Source organism: Scyliorhinus canicula, chromosome 17 (genome assembly GCF_902713615.1).
Source record: "Scyliorhinus canicula chromosome 17, sScyCan1.1, whole genome shotgun sequence".
In the NCBI taxonomy this organism is placed as follows: domain Eukaryota; kingdom Metazoa; phylum Chordata; class Chondrichthyes; order Carcharhiniformes; family Scyliorhinidae; genus Scyliorhinus; species Scyliorhinus canicula.
Window position 1 is genome coordinate 50,580,628 of NC_052162.1, and position 12,825 is coordinate 50,593,452.

Here is a 12,825-nt window from a genome sequence, read left to right on the forward strand (position 1 = left end):
TTCAAGGATCCATGTTCCTTCTATTAATCGATGCCCAGTCTAAATGGTTAGAGGTGCATAAGATGGTAGGCACAACGTCCTGCGGAACAATCGAGAAGATGCATTTGTCTTTCCGTACGCATGGCCTCCCCGAGGTGCTGGTCACGGACAACAGCACTCCGTTCACAAGTGAGGAGTTTGCGAGGTTCATGAAGATGAACAGCATACGCTATATCCACACCATTCCATACCACCCGGCTTCCAATGGGTTGGCGGAGTGCACAGTGCAGACATTCCAGCGGGGCCTAAAGAAACAGTCTTCCGGGTCCATAGACACGAGACTGGCTCGTTTTTTGTTTTCATACAGGACAACTCCACATGCAGTGACTGGGGTAGCTCCCACGGAACTCCTAATGGGCAGGAGACTTCACACCCGCACTAGCATGGTTTTCCTGGACATTGACGCAAAAGTACGCCGCACTCAAGAACGGCACGGACATGGCCTTTCTCGGCATCGGCTGATTTGGCAGTTTGCGCCCGGTGACTCAGTGGTCGTTCGAAATTTTGCTGGTGGTGCCCAGTGGGTCCCTGGCATTATCTTTCGCCGAACGGGTCCTATCTCTTATCCGGGTCAAGCCCAGAGTCGTCTCCAGCGCAAGCATGTAGACCACGTTCGGTCCAGAAGACCGTTTCTTCCAAAGATTCCCCGCCCCCAGAGCTCTCTTCTACAGCCACAAAGACCAGACACAGTGGAGAGTATTCCTCACAATCATCTTCTGGTGCCGCACTCAAAGCCTGCGCAGGTCGTTGCACAACCGCGTGGAGATAGAGACGCCGAGATGACGGAGGCAGTGGTCTCCGACTCAGACATGGAGATACAGGACGCCTCAGAGGGGGAGTCCTCAGACCCACGGGCTGTGGATGTACAAGGTTGGACAAGCCTGATTTAGGATAATGGTGCTAGGGAAGTGATTTCAGTTTTATGGACCGTTTTAGAGAAGCTGGAGCTGTTCTCCACAGAGAAGGTTGAGAGATGATTTGATGTTCAAAATTATGAGGGAGAAAGACAGAATAGACATAGAGATGGAGGGGGTGGAAACTAGAGGACACAGAATCACAGTACTTGGCAAAGGGACCAAAGATGAAAAGACAAAAGAATGTTTTTACATGAGTGGTTAGGACCTGGAAGCATTTCCTGTGAGGATGGTGGAGGCAGATTTAATTGTGGTTTTCAATAAGCGCCAGAACATTAAAATAATATTGGGTGATATTGAAAGGATGGTGGAACAAGATTGGCTGAATTGCTCTTGCAGAGAGCCAGCATGGACTTGATGAGCTGAATGGCCTAATTCCATGATGTAACCATTCTATGATTCTAAGTGCTGTTAAGGGAAAACTAGAAAGATATTGTTCTGCTACAGCCTCAGAATATCCAAAGGAAGCAACAATGGTGGTACTACCGAGAGACTCAACATGGCTTCCTAAGGACCTGAGATGAGGCCAAAAGCAGCATGACATTGAGAACAGCACAAAATTAAGATACGAACACCATTAATATTCATATCAATGCAAATCTTTGCTCGATAAATGCAAATTATTTTTTACTGCAAAGAAGGCGCAGAAAACATTTATAGACTTGAAGGCAACTCGTTGCTGTTAAAAAATGTGTTGACATAGAGAAGTAATTAGGATAGCTGTAAACCTGCAGGGTTTTACGAATAATTTTGTGCACCCTATAGTGGGAGAGAAAATGTTATCCAACCTGGCTGCTGCTCCAATGTGTTCCAGTTTATCTGGGAAGGAAAGAAGCTTTTTGTCCTTTTTTTCTGCTGCCTGTTAACAAAAGAAATACCAGCCTATTAAAGAAATGAACTGTCATGGATTAATTACATGGAGACTCTCAAATGTACTAGTGGCATGCTGCTTCTGCAGAATGCTACGCATAAAGCACTCAATCATTGAATTAACAATTGCTGAAAAATGATACTCCAATCGAACAAATACGCTGCGGTTTTGGTCTTGCTACGTAATATTCAACATCCTGCAGAATCCAGTAGCTGCTAATTGTGCATCACTTGGATTATTATCCCCCAACATGACTGGTAGGTTGTGCACCTTCTCACAAGGTTGCGATGTAGGAGGAGCTTTTTCTGGCCTGGAGCTAACTCCTCACAACCAACATTTGGATGGCAGCATGGGGAACAGGAGGGGTACGACTGCAATGAGAACTGAAGTGAAGAGGAAGGTTGCAGTGACAACTGAAGATGAGATGTACTTAAAGCGAAGCCTGGTGAAGGTATGAAAGGCAGCGAAAAAGCCAAACATGTATTTAAAGTTTACTGTCTGCTCTCTTAAATACCTGCTTTTGAAGAAACCGAAAGGCCTCACTTGAGGAGTGTTGGGAACAAAAATATTTATGATAGGTGCTAATCATACACAATGACTGAAGAACTATTAATGTTCCATTCTCAGGTTCATGTCATGACTTATAACACTGAAAATAAAAACCATTCAATCAGATGTTAGTTAGAGTCGATCACAATTATGCTCAAACAGAATTTAAACAACGCAAGCAAAAAGACATGTAACAGCAAAGGAAGGAAAGTAGTCACTTGGAAGGCAATGCTTTTTCCAGTGATTGATTTTTTTATTAAAATTATTAAAATAATGCATAAAATTTAAAGATATTGGGTGGGATTCTCCGACGCCCCCCCCTCCCGGGGCGGGTCAGAGAATACCGCCCCGCCGCTGGCTGCCGTATTCTCCGGCGCCGATTATTTTCGGGCAGGGGCAGGGTTTACGCCACGCCAGTCGGGGGCCGTTGGCAGCGGCCCCCCCCAGCAATTCTCTGGGCCCTGATGGGCCGAGCAGCCGTCAGTTTATGGCCAGTCCTGCCAGCGTGAAATGGACATGAAACGTTATGGAAACTTCCTCAGTGCCCTGAAGTGTAAATAATTGCAGATAAAAGGCCATGTCTTGAAATGTGAAAAAAGCTTGTTACAGAAACATTCTGCAACATCAGAGTTGAAATCTTCTGTTATGGGCCAAGGTGTAGAGAACCCCAAAATGTAGCATGGAGTTCACCTGACCCACAACTTCTAATAGATTGTGGTATGGGGAGCACACGGTCCACTCTACAGGTGGGGTACAGCAGAAATTGATAAGTATTCTTTAAAACAAAGCAATGTTTATTCTATGGACTCAAGTTAATCTTTTTAAAACATACTGTGAACATCTTGGTAGCCATCAATTCAAATACAACCCCCAAAGACAACAACACTACGTTATTCTTAATAACTTCCCAAAAAACATCCAGAAGACAGAAGAAACACCTTTCAACAGAAGTACATTAGGTTTACATTCACTACTGAGAACATTTATAATTCTGAATTCACCAAATGATCAAGAGATAGTCTTTTGATGGCAACGAGAACAGCAGTACACCTGCTTGGTCTGGCTTCAGCTCCAACACTGAAAACAAAACTAAAACACACCCTGAAGCCTGCTCAAAAACTAAAGTAAAAAGCTGACAGACAGCCCAGCTCCACCCACTCTCTGACATCACTGCAGTAGTAAACACCCATTTCTTAAAGGTACTTTCACTACAGATATTTATATACACATCCATTTATAAATACCCATTTCTTAAAGGTACTCTCACATGAGACTTCAAGCACACTGCTTCAGCATAAGGAGAACAGCAGCAACTGCTGATTTTGGTCAGTTTGGTGTCTTCTGTCCCTTACAGTTATAAACGAATATCATTGGGATGTTTTCATGTTCAAGTGCTTTTTTAAATTACTGAATCTCTTCCCATGCCCTTCTTTTAAATCTATTTTGTTTTTTGCAACTTTCTACATAACTGGAATATTTGAACAGTTTAAAATGCAATTTTATGCAACAAAAATGTTTCCTGTGTCTTTCATGATGCAGTACTGCAGAGTAGTTTAAAGTATTGAGCAGAATTCTCCATTTTTGAGCCTAAGTGCAGTGGCAGGTAACTCTCTCACTGTCCAGATTGGCAGGATTCCATGGCAGAGTCTGCGCTTGGATCCTAATTAATTATGCACAGAAAGTTCCCCTCCATGTCACCTGGCAGGCCACCAGGTTCTTTTGCCCACTATCAGCTGGTGGGTTCAAATCCCACAGTGCCATATTGAACAGCAGTCCAGCACATTAATATCGCTCTCTCCAGGCCACCTGTCTTCACCAGACCATGCAGAATGTCAGCAACCCAGAGGAAAAAGGCTAACAGCTTCAAGAAGAAGTTTGTTCCTTGATTCAACCACCCTCTCCCTGAGCCATTCACTTGAGAGGCACCCATGCCCCACTTGGGCTTCTATCCACCACCTTTGTACATCCTGATCAGTAAATGATGTGGTATCCTATAGACACCCTTGTCTTTTCATGCAGGCTTGTCAGGGATCAGCTTCCCTCCCATCGGTCTTCCCTCTACCTTCCAATGTTCCCCTTCTTCAATCCACTTCCTTGCCCTCTGCCTGCCAGTTTGAACTCTCCTACTTCTCCCCTTCCATTTCTCGCACAGCACTCCTCCACTTTGCCCCATTGTCTTCATCAGGGGGTCAGTTAGTTCAGTTGGCTGGACGGCTGGTTTGTGATGTGGCATGATGCCAACAGCACGGGTTCCATTCCTATACCTTGCCCTGCCTTCCCAACGTTACCCCTCATCTGAGGTGTGGTGACCCTCAGGCTAAATCACCTCACATTTTTTTAAAGAGTTAAATTCCATCTGCCCATCTGACCAACCCGTCTATATCTTCCTGTAACCCAAGACCTTCTACTTCATTATTAACCACCATGCCAATCTTTGTGTCACCGCAAACTTACTTATCATCCCCACCACCCAACATTCTCATCTATGTTGTTTATATATATCACAAACTATTAGGGACTTAGCATTGATCACTGTGGTATGCCATTGGACATCGGCCTCCAGAAACCAACAGCCTTCTATCACCACCTTCTGTCTCCTATCAATAAGCCAATTTTGGATCCAACTTGCCAAGTTACCCTGGATCCCTTGTGCTTTTACCTTCTTTATCAGTCTCCCATATAGGACCTTGTCAAAGTTTTTGTTGAAATCCATATAAACTACATCAACTGCACTACCCTCATCTACACACCTGATTAACTCTTTGAAAAAGTCAATCAAATTTGTTAAAGGCTGGAGGGAAAGCAAGAGGCATAGGGAGAGCTGAGCAATGCAGGCTGCATTTAGGGTGGGCGGGCTGATAGCAAAGTCCTGTGGCTGGCCATTCCCACACCCGCAGCACAAATTAGCCCCCTCCTCACATCACAAGGCAGCCGCAATTCCAATCACACCGCTTCATGCTTGAGTGAATTTGAAGTGCTTAGTTGGAAATGGACAGCACTTAACTCTCTTTGATGTGGTTGATGTTTGTAAACATTGTGGTTACAGCACTTAAGAGTGAAGAAGATGAATGAAACTGTCAATCACAGCCCACTAACAAAAATAAATGATTGGCTTGCAGCTAGAGGATCTGAGAGGTTTAAACACAGGTCACAGCTGTTTTCTTTCAAGGAATGACACATGGTGCTTCCAGGTGAGTGTTGCAAATATAATTTATTTCAGTATTCCTATATGGACTGTGCTCTAGCTTCCAGACAGGGGTCATTTTTATGGGGGATCTGTGTGGGGGGAGTCCCTTTAGTTAGGGTGTCCCTTTAGTTAGATGTCTCTGTAAGGTGTCACCCTATTTAGGGGGACCCAGTGGGAGGTTTATTTGGTTAGGGAGTCCTTTGGTTAGGGGGGGGGTGGGGTCTCCCATTTTAGAGGGTCTCCCGGGGGGGGGGGGGGTATACTAGAGGAGGGGTGGGCAGTTAGTGGATTGTGTGTGGGGGTGGGGGGAGTGGGGGCTGTGTACCTCAGATGGACTTTGACCCATGGCGAGGTCAACCATGTCAGGTTCATGTTGGTGATACCTGTAGAGAAACCTGTCCACGTGATTCCTGGCCCAGAGGACCAGAGAATCGCGAGAGCCCGGAGACTGTGGTGCCAAGCCCACTAAAAAGGACCCATATGCATCCATTAGCACCCTCCACTGGTGTGCAGGTAAGAACCTCAATCCACCTGCAGCCAGGGGAGGAGGGGGAGTCGGAGCCCAGTCTTTGGTTCAGCACCTGGCACGAATCTCGATTTCGACCGGACGCCCGATTCTTCGCCCGATCGCAATCTGCGTTCCGACGTCGCAGGATGGAGAATCCAGGCCAAGATCTTCCATTCAAAGATAAAGACAGATACAAAGCCGAAAAGTTCAGAGGAACAAGTAAGAAAAAAGGTATAGAAAGATAAATGGAAGTCAAAGGCAGAAGTGGAATGGAGAGAAATATCAGCAAGATGATGGAAGGAGACATATCTGAGGGACACAAACATATCCTATGTAATGCCTCAGACCATCAAAACTGTGCTATAAACATACTAACTAAATTCGTTGCCAGTTACAAAAGCTCATTAAACTAACTTATGACTTAAGTCTCCTTATCTGGACAGAAAAATGGCAGAGGTAATGTAACCTGTCCCTTTATAATTAGCATTCATACCCGATTATAAATAAATATGTGCATTTATGTGGTACCATTCCTGACTTCAGGACCTCCCAGAGCACTTTACACCAAATTAAATATTTTTAATTTTTGGTCACTATTATACTTTAGGATAAACAGCAGACAAATGGCACATGGCAAGTTCCCACACGCAATAAAATAAATTACTAAATCAACTGGTGCTGGATGTGGGATATTTGTTGGCCAGTGCACAGGGAGAACTTCCTACTCTTCTTCAAGTACTGCCACGGGATCTTTTACATCTTGCTGAGAAAGCAGGTTAACGTCGCATCTGAAAGCTGGCACTTGAAACAGTGCGGCACTCCCTCAGTACAGCTTGGAAGTGTCAGCCTAAGTTATGTGTTCCAGGGATTAGAACCGCATGCTTCATATTTGAAGACGAGCGCTACCACTGAACTACAGATAACACCGTCATGACGCATGTTTATTGTTAATCCATTCTACAAAATGAAGTGACTCATCTTAATTAATTTTACTGCCCAAAAGGCTATTTACCTTGCTGTTTTACTGCCTAAAATATTTCTGCTTATAGGTCAATAATGAAGTGAGCAATATTCCAAAAACAGGGTCGTGTGTTCAAAATGCTTACCATGGCTACAAAGTGCATCAGGTTCATGCCAGGTTTGTTTGCTTTTATGTCAGCAAGCTTCAACAGTGACGCAATCCGAAATCCTGCAGCATTTCCTGAATATCCTCCCTGCAAATGGAACAAGAACACAAAGCACTGTTAAAATTAGGGATCGCTCTTTTAGGACAGAGATGAGAATTTTTTTCTCTCAGTGGGTTCTGCGACTTTGCAACTCACAATATCCACAGGAGTGGCCTGTATTCTCCGAGAAGGTTTAGCCACAAAGGTTTATTTAGTCAAAGGGAAATAAGACCGCAATGCGGCATTCAGTGAATCTGACCCAGTCGGAACTATTGATCTTGCCTGTTCCAATCCTGGCTAGCTTTTAAATGCCAAGTTCACAAGCCTCAGTTACTCGGCCTCCACCCTTCAGTGGGTGAGCTCGTACTCCATGAGCCCCATAGAGGGGATCAACTAGGTCATCCCCGTGGGGCTCGTGAGGGTTATTGCAGAACTCTGCCTCAGAAGGCTGTGGAAGCGGGGTTGCTGAATATTTTTAAGGCAGAGGTATTTACATTCTTGTTAGCAATGGGGGGGGGGGGGGGGGGGTGTGTTTTTGTAATTGTAATAATGTTCTGTACATCATTTTGCTATCTTTACTTTAGAAAGGGATATTACTATGATAATGTTTGACAAGGTAGATCATGAGATTTATTAACCAAAACATGATTAGCAACAACAGAGACCACCGAAGATCAGCCATGATCTCATTGAATGGCGAAGCAGGCTCGAGGGGCCATATGGCCTACTCCTGATCCTAGTTCTTATGTTCTTAACACCTGAATGCATTATTGACTGGATAATTTTCATTTTCAGCAGAGCTGGTAAATTGCTGATTGTGGATTGACTTCAATGGAACTAAAAAATTGCATTTTTGGCAGCAGTGAAAGATGATTATGACACTGTGCTAGTTGAATTATTCAGTTCAAAATACTTACAGCATTCATATGGTTTCCAGCTTTCAACACCAGTCTCAAGATAGTGTGCAGCTCATCACAGTTCCGTAGTTCTGCAAGACAGCAAAAGTTTTATGCACATTCAGAATTGACTCTCGCACATGCACAACTTGCAGTACACCGACAGCTACATGCATATAAAACATAAATATACAAATAATATTGCAAGTATGAATTCCTGTTCACAGTTTAGATGCATCGGTACAGCGGCCAGTTATTGAGGGGCCTGCCTACGGCGCTGAGGACCTGGGTTCGATCCCGGCCCCGGGTCACTGTCTGTGGAGTTTGCACATCTTCCCCATGTCTGCATGGGTTTCACCCCCACACTTAAAGATGTGCAGGATAGGTGGATTGGCCAAACTAAAACTACCCCTTAATTGGAAAAAATAATTGGGTACTCTAAATTTATTTAAAAAAAATGATTGAGGGGCATATCCAGCAGGGCAAGAATTCTGCCTGTGACGATGAAACTGGTAAGAAAGAGAACAGATTTTCAAAGTCTAATCTGAGATTTTAAAAATTACAGCAGTAACTACACTTCAAAGGTACTTGATTGGCTGTAAAGTACTTTGGGACAGCTTAAGTCTTTTAAAGATCTGTGAATTTTGTTTGGTTTACTTTATGTTTGTGTTTACTTGCTCGATATCTGAGAAAGCAGGAGGAGTCTATTCGTCCCTTCAAACTCACTTCACCATTCATTATGATCATGGCTGATCATCCAACTCAATAGCCTAATCCCGCTTGCCCCCATATTCTTTGATCCCTTTGCCCGAAGTGCTGTATCTAACGGCTTCATGAAAACATACAGAGCGGGACTCTCTGGTCGCCAACTCCAAAATCGCGTTCGGCAATCGGCCGGAGAATCCCCATTCACAACTGAATCCGGGGTGACACTGCTTTCACGATGCTCCACCCCCTCCAAAGCGGCGTACTACGGCGAGCCCCATATCAACGGCCTCAGGATATTGCCTGAGGCTCACCCCTCGATGCTCCGATCCTGATTGGCCGAGTTCCCGACGGTGTCGGTCGCGAGTGGTCTCATCCATCGGGAACTCAGCATGGTGGCTGCGGACTCAATCAAGCACCGCCACAGTCGGGGGAGGGCCAATCCACGGGCATGTGAGACTTTGCCAGGGGCTGCGAGCAGGCCAAAGTGGGGGCACTATTTTGCAGGCCGGGTCCGTTAGCGGCCGGTGCCATGCTGCATGTTTTAACCCTCAACTGCTTCCTGTGGTAACGAATTCTATTGGCTCAGCACTCTGGGTGAATAAATTTCTTCTCATCTCTGTCCTAAATAGTCTGCGCTGTATCCTCAGACTGTGACCCCTGGTTCTGGACACACCCACCATCATCCTTCCTGCATTTACCCTGTCCAGTCCTGATAGAATATTATAGATCCCCCTCATTCTTCTGAACACCAGTGAATACAATTCTACCTGATTTAATCTATCCTCGTACGTCAGTCCTGCCATTCCAGGAATCAGTCTGGTAAACCTTCGCTGCACTCCCTTTCGAGCAAGAACATCCTTCCTGAGATAAGGAGACCAAAACTGCACACAGTATTCCAGGTGTGGCCTCACCAAGGCCCTGTATAATTTCAACAAGATATTTCTGCTCCCGTACACAAATCCTCTCGCAATGAAAGCCAACATACCATTTATCTTCTTTAGCACCTGCTGTACCTGCATGCTTATCATCAGTGATCGGTGTATGAGGAGATCCAGGTCTCGTTTCACATTCCTCTCTCCAAATATATGGCCAGTCTGCCTTCTTGTTTTTGCTACCAAAGTGGATATCTTCACATTTGTCCAAATTATACTGAATCTACCATTCATTTACCCACTCACTCAGCTTCTCCAAATCACACTGAAGGATCAGTGCATCCTCCTCACAGCTCACCCTCCCACCCAACTTGATGTCATCTGCAAATTTGGAGATTTTATATTTTGTTCCCTCATCTAAATCATGAATATATATCGTGAACAGCTGGGGTCCTAGCACCGATTCCTGTGGTACCCCACTAGTTACTGCCTGCCAATTTGAAAAAGACCCGTTAATTCCTACTCTTTGTTTACTGCCTGCCAACCAGTTTTCTATCCATCTCACCTGCAGGATTGCTTGGTTCAATTTTGAACTTCAATTCTGCGCATGCAAAGTGACACAATCATAAAGAGTTAGTGAATGGTTTAAATAGCTTTGGATTTGGGAAGCAATGTTACGAATTAAGTATGTAGCTGCATGTGCACTCACATCCACAGAATTGAATATCCTGATTTGGTTTCAGGATCTTACCATTTGCCGCCTTTATCAATGTACAAATAGATGTTAGAAGCGACGTGATTTGTGGCTCAAATTCATCTTTAAGAATCATGGCTTCCAAATGCAAGCGGTAACTGAAAAATAAACCATATTTATTCCCAAGAATCAGAATAATAAAAGATTTCCTCCGAACATCAGGAAGAGCAACATAATCATCATGTCCTTCCAAACATGCACAGAATTAAACAATTGGGTAATGTAATAGAGAATTGTTGTTCTTTGTTGTTAAATCTGTGATTATTGCCATGATCTACTGCATGTGGTCAGTAGATGCTGGGAGAGGCCTCCCATGCGCTTCCCAATAGACAGTACACCTCGCGAGATTTGCCCAGGTCTCGCGAGGCATCGCAATCAGGATCCCAGCTACAATGGGTGGAACCAAGGCTTGCACGCCTAAGTAGGTTTAAAACTTGCTTCGGCGTGCTGCCTGGGGATCTATCGAACTCCCGGAATATAGCAGCCTCCCCAAGGAGTCCCCAGCCAGGTGCTGTTCAGTATTGGTCCACACAAATAGGGACCAGGCGGAACAGCACCGGGAGGGTGTGGTGGTGGTGGGGGGGGGGGGGGGTGTCTCCAGGGCCATCGGAGGCCCATGGGTGGTCAGGGACAGGGCAGGGTAGACCCCTGTCCCTCCCCTTGGAATGTGGACACCTTGACACTCCCACCGTGGCACTGTCAAGATGCCCAGGTGGCACTGCAAAGCCTGAAGGAGCACTGCCATGGTGCTAGGGGCAGTGCACGGGCTCCCAGGTGCCAGTATGGCACTGCTAAGGGTCAGGATCTGAGAGGGGGGCATGCCCATGAAATGAGGGCAAAGAGGGAATATGAAGGGTGGGGTGCAGGGCGTGTATGAAGGGGCCTCCAGAAGGTTGGGGGGGGGGGGGGGGGGGGGGGGGGGTAAAGGGTCGGTGTCCAGGAAGGGGGGGGGGAGCCTGAAATGAGAAGCCCTCAGTGACTCCCTAGTGGGGTGTCATCACTTGGAGGGGTATGAGGTAATGCCTGTGTGTGTGTATGTGGCCGGGGGGGGGGGGGGGGGGGGGGGGGGGGGGTGACATTGCCCATGGATGCGGTGTGTGTGGGACCTACTGAGCCATTGAGCTATCCTTTCACAATGGTAGCCCGATCTCTGAGGAGCCGGTCTGGCCAGTGAGTTCAGCTCCCCAGTGGTGAAAATAATTTGTGTGAGCTAGCCCGGATAGAAACTCCCCAGGGCCCAAAAAAGTGACTAAATGTGGTTAGATAGTGGTGGGAACTCACTCACATAGCCAGGATGAAAAACTCAACAAAGCCAGCCACAAACGACACTTAGAAACTTTTCCGTTCGATCGCGCCATTGAACCAGTGCTAGAGTAGGGACATCTGATCCACTGGGCTTGACAGTAAACAAGGAACTGTAATACGGATCCACTACAGTGTTGAATTCCTATTGTATTGTAGTAACAATATACACACAAGCTTTTGTGCTGGGGATCCATATTTCTGGTGATCAAATTATTACAACAAACTTAGCACTGAAGGGTTCGTGCTGGAACTGTCAAATATAATTAAATTAAATGGCGTTATTGTGTTACTGACATAAGGTCATACACTCAGAACCTCAACTTTATGCTGCAAAGTTCAGTGTCAGCTTCTTTTCATCACACTAATATGGATCTTATTGCCTTCTACTAGCATTCTTCATGATACACAGTGCAAATATTAGTCCTAATTTTGAAAAAGATCATCTGTGCTCCCATGATGTACAGGCATTGATTTTGGGAAGCAGCCATGTGTTTTCAGTGTGGACTGTGTTATGGTGCTAAAAGGATGAATCAGTCAAGGGTGAGGCACACCAGTCTAAACAAATCAATCATCCTAATCCAAGCTTTGTTTTGATTTTGTAACTTAAATACTAATAATTCAACCCTCGTTGTAAGATTTATTTCATTGTGTTGACTCTCATCTTTCCAACCTTTCGACTTTCTTTGTACTCTGTGACAATAAATAAATCTGGACAGTATTTTGACCTATACATTGTGTCCCAGTAGTACTTTCTGCAGTTCTGGGGTGACAGGAAAACATAGTAAGCACCCAAATTACTCATGAGAAAGTGACGAATTGCAATTCAGATTTGTCATTAGACTTAGGTTATGCTAACCCATTTACAGCAGAGTTTATAAAGAACACAGTCTGCTCATGGAAACTGTTTCCAAACCATAAGTTTGCTAAAATATGTGGGGCGGAATCCTCTCACGTCGAGGGATCCGGAAGGGACTGGAAGGGCTTCCCTAGGAGATGGAGCAGCTAGCCATGCCCAATCATATGGAGGCTAGCCCGTTAGATAGGCAGAGGCAAGGG

The 12,825-nt window shown here is 45.3% G+C and overlaps 1 protein-coding gene across 1 annotated transcript in view; it reads right to left on the reverse strand.

Annotated features, from left to right (window-relative positions):
* Nucleotides 1-12,825, reverse strand: part of fhdc2 (FH2 domain containing 2) — an 80,600-nt gene that overhangs the window by 38,422 nt on the left and 29,353 nt on the right. The window contains exons 6-9 of the mRNA XM_038775953.1: nucleotides 10,462-10,562; nucleotides 8,152-8,222; nucleotides 7,175-7,282; nucleotides 1,742-1,812 (exon numbers count right to left, since the gene is read on the reverse strand). Of these exons, the coding sequence (XP_038631881.1) occupies nucleotides 1,742-1,812; nucleotides 7,175-7,282; nucleotides 8,152-8,222; nucleotides 10,462-10,562 (351 nt within the window). The remainder of the gene's footprint in view (nucleotides 1-1,741; nucleotides 1,813-7,174; nucleotides 7,283-8,151; nucleotides 8,223-10,461; nucleotides 10,563-12,825) is intronic.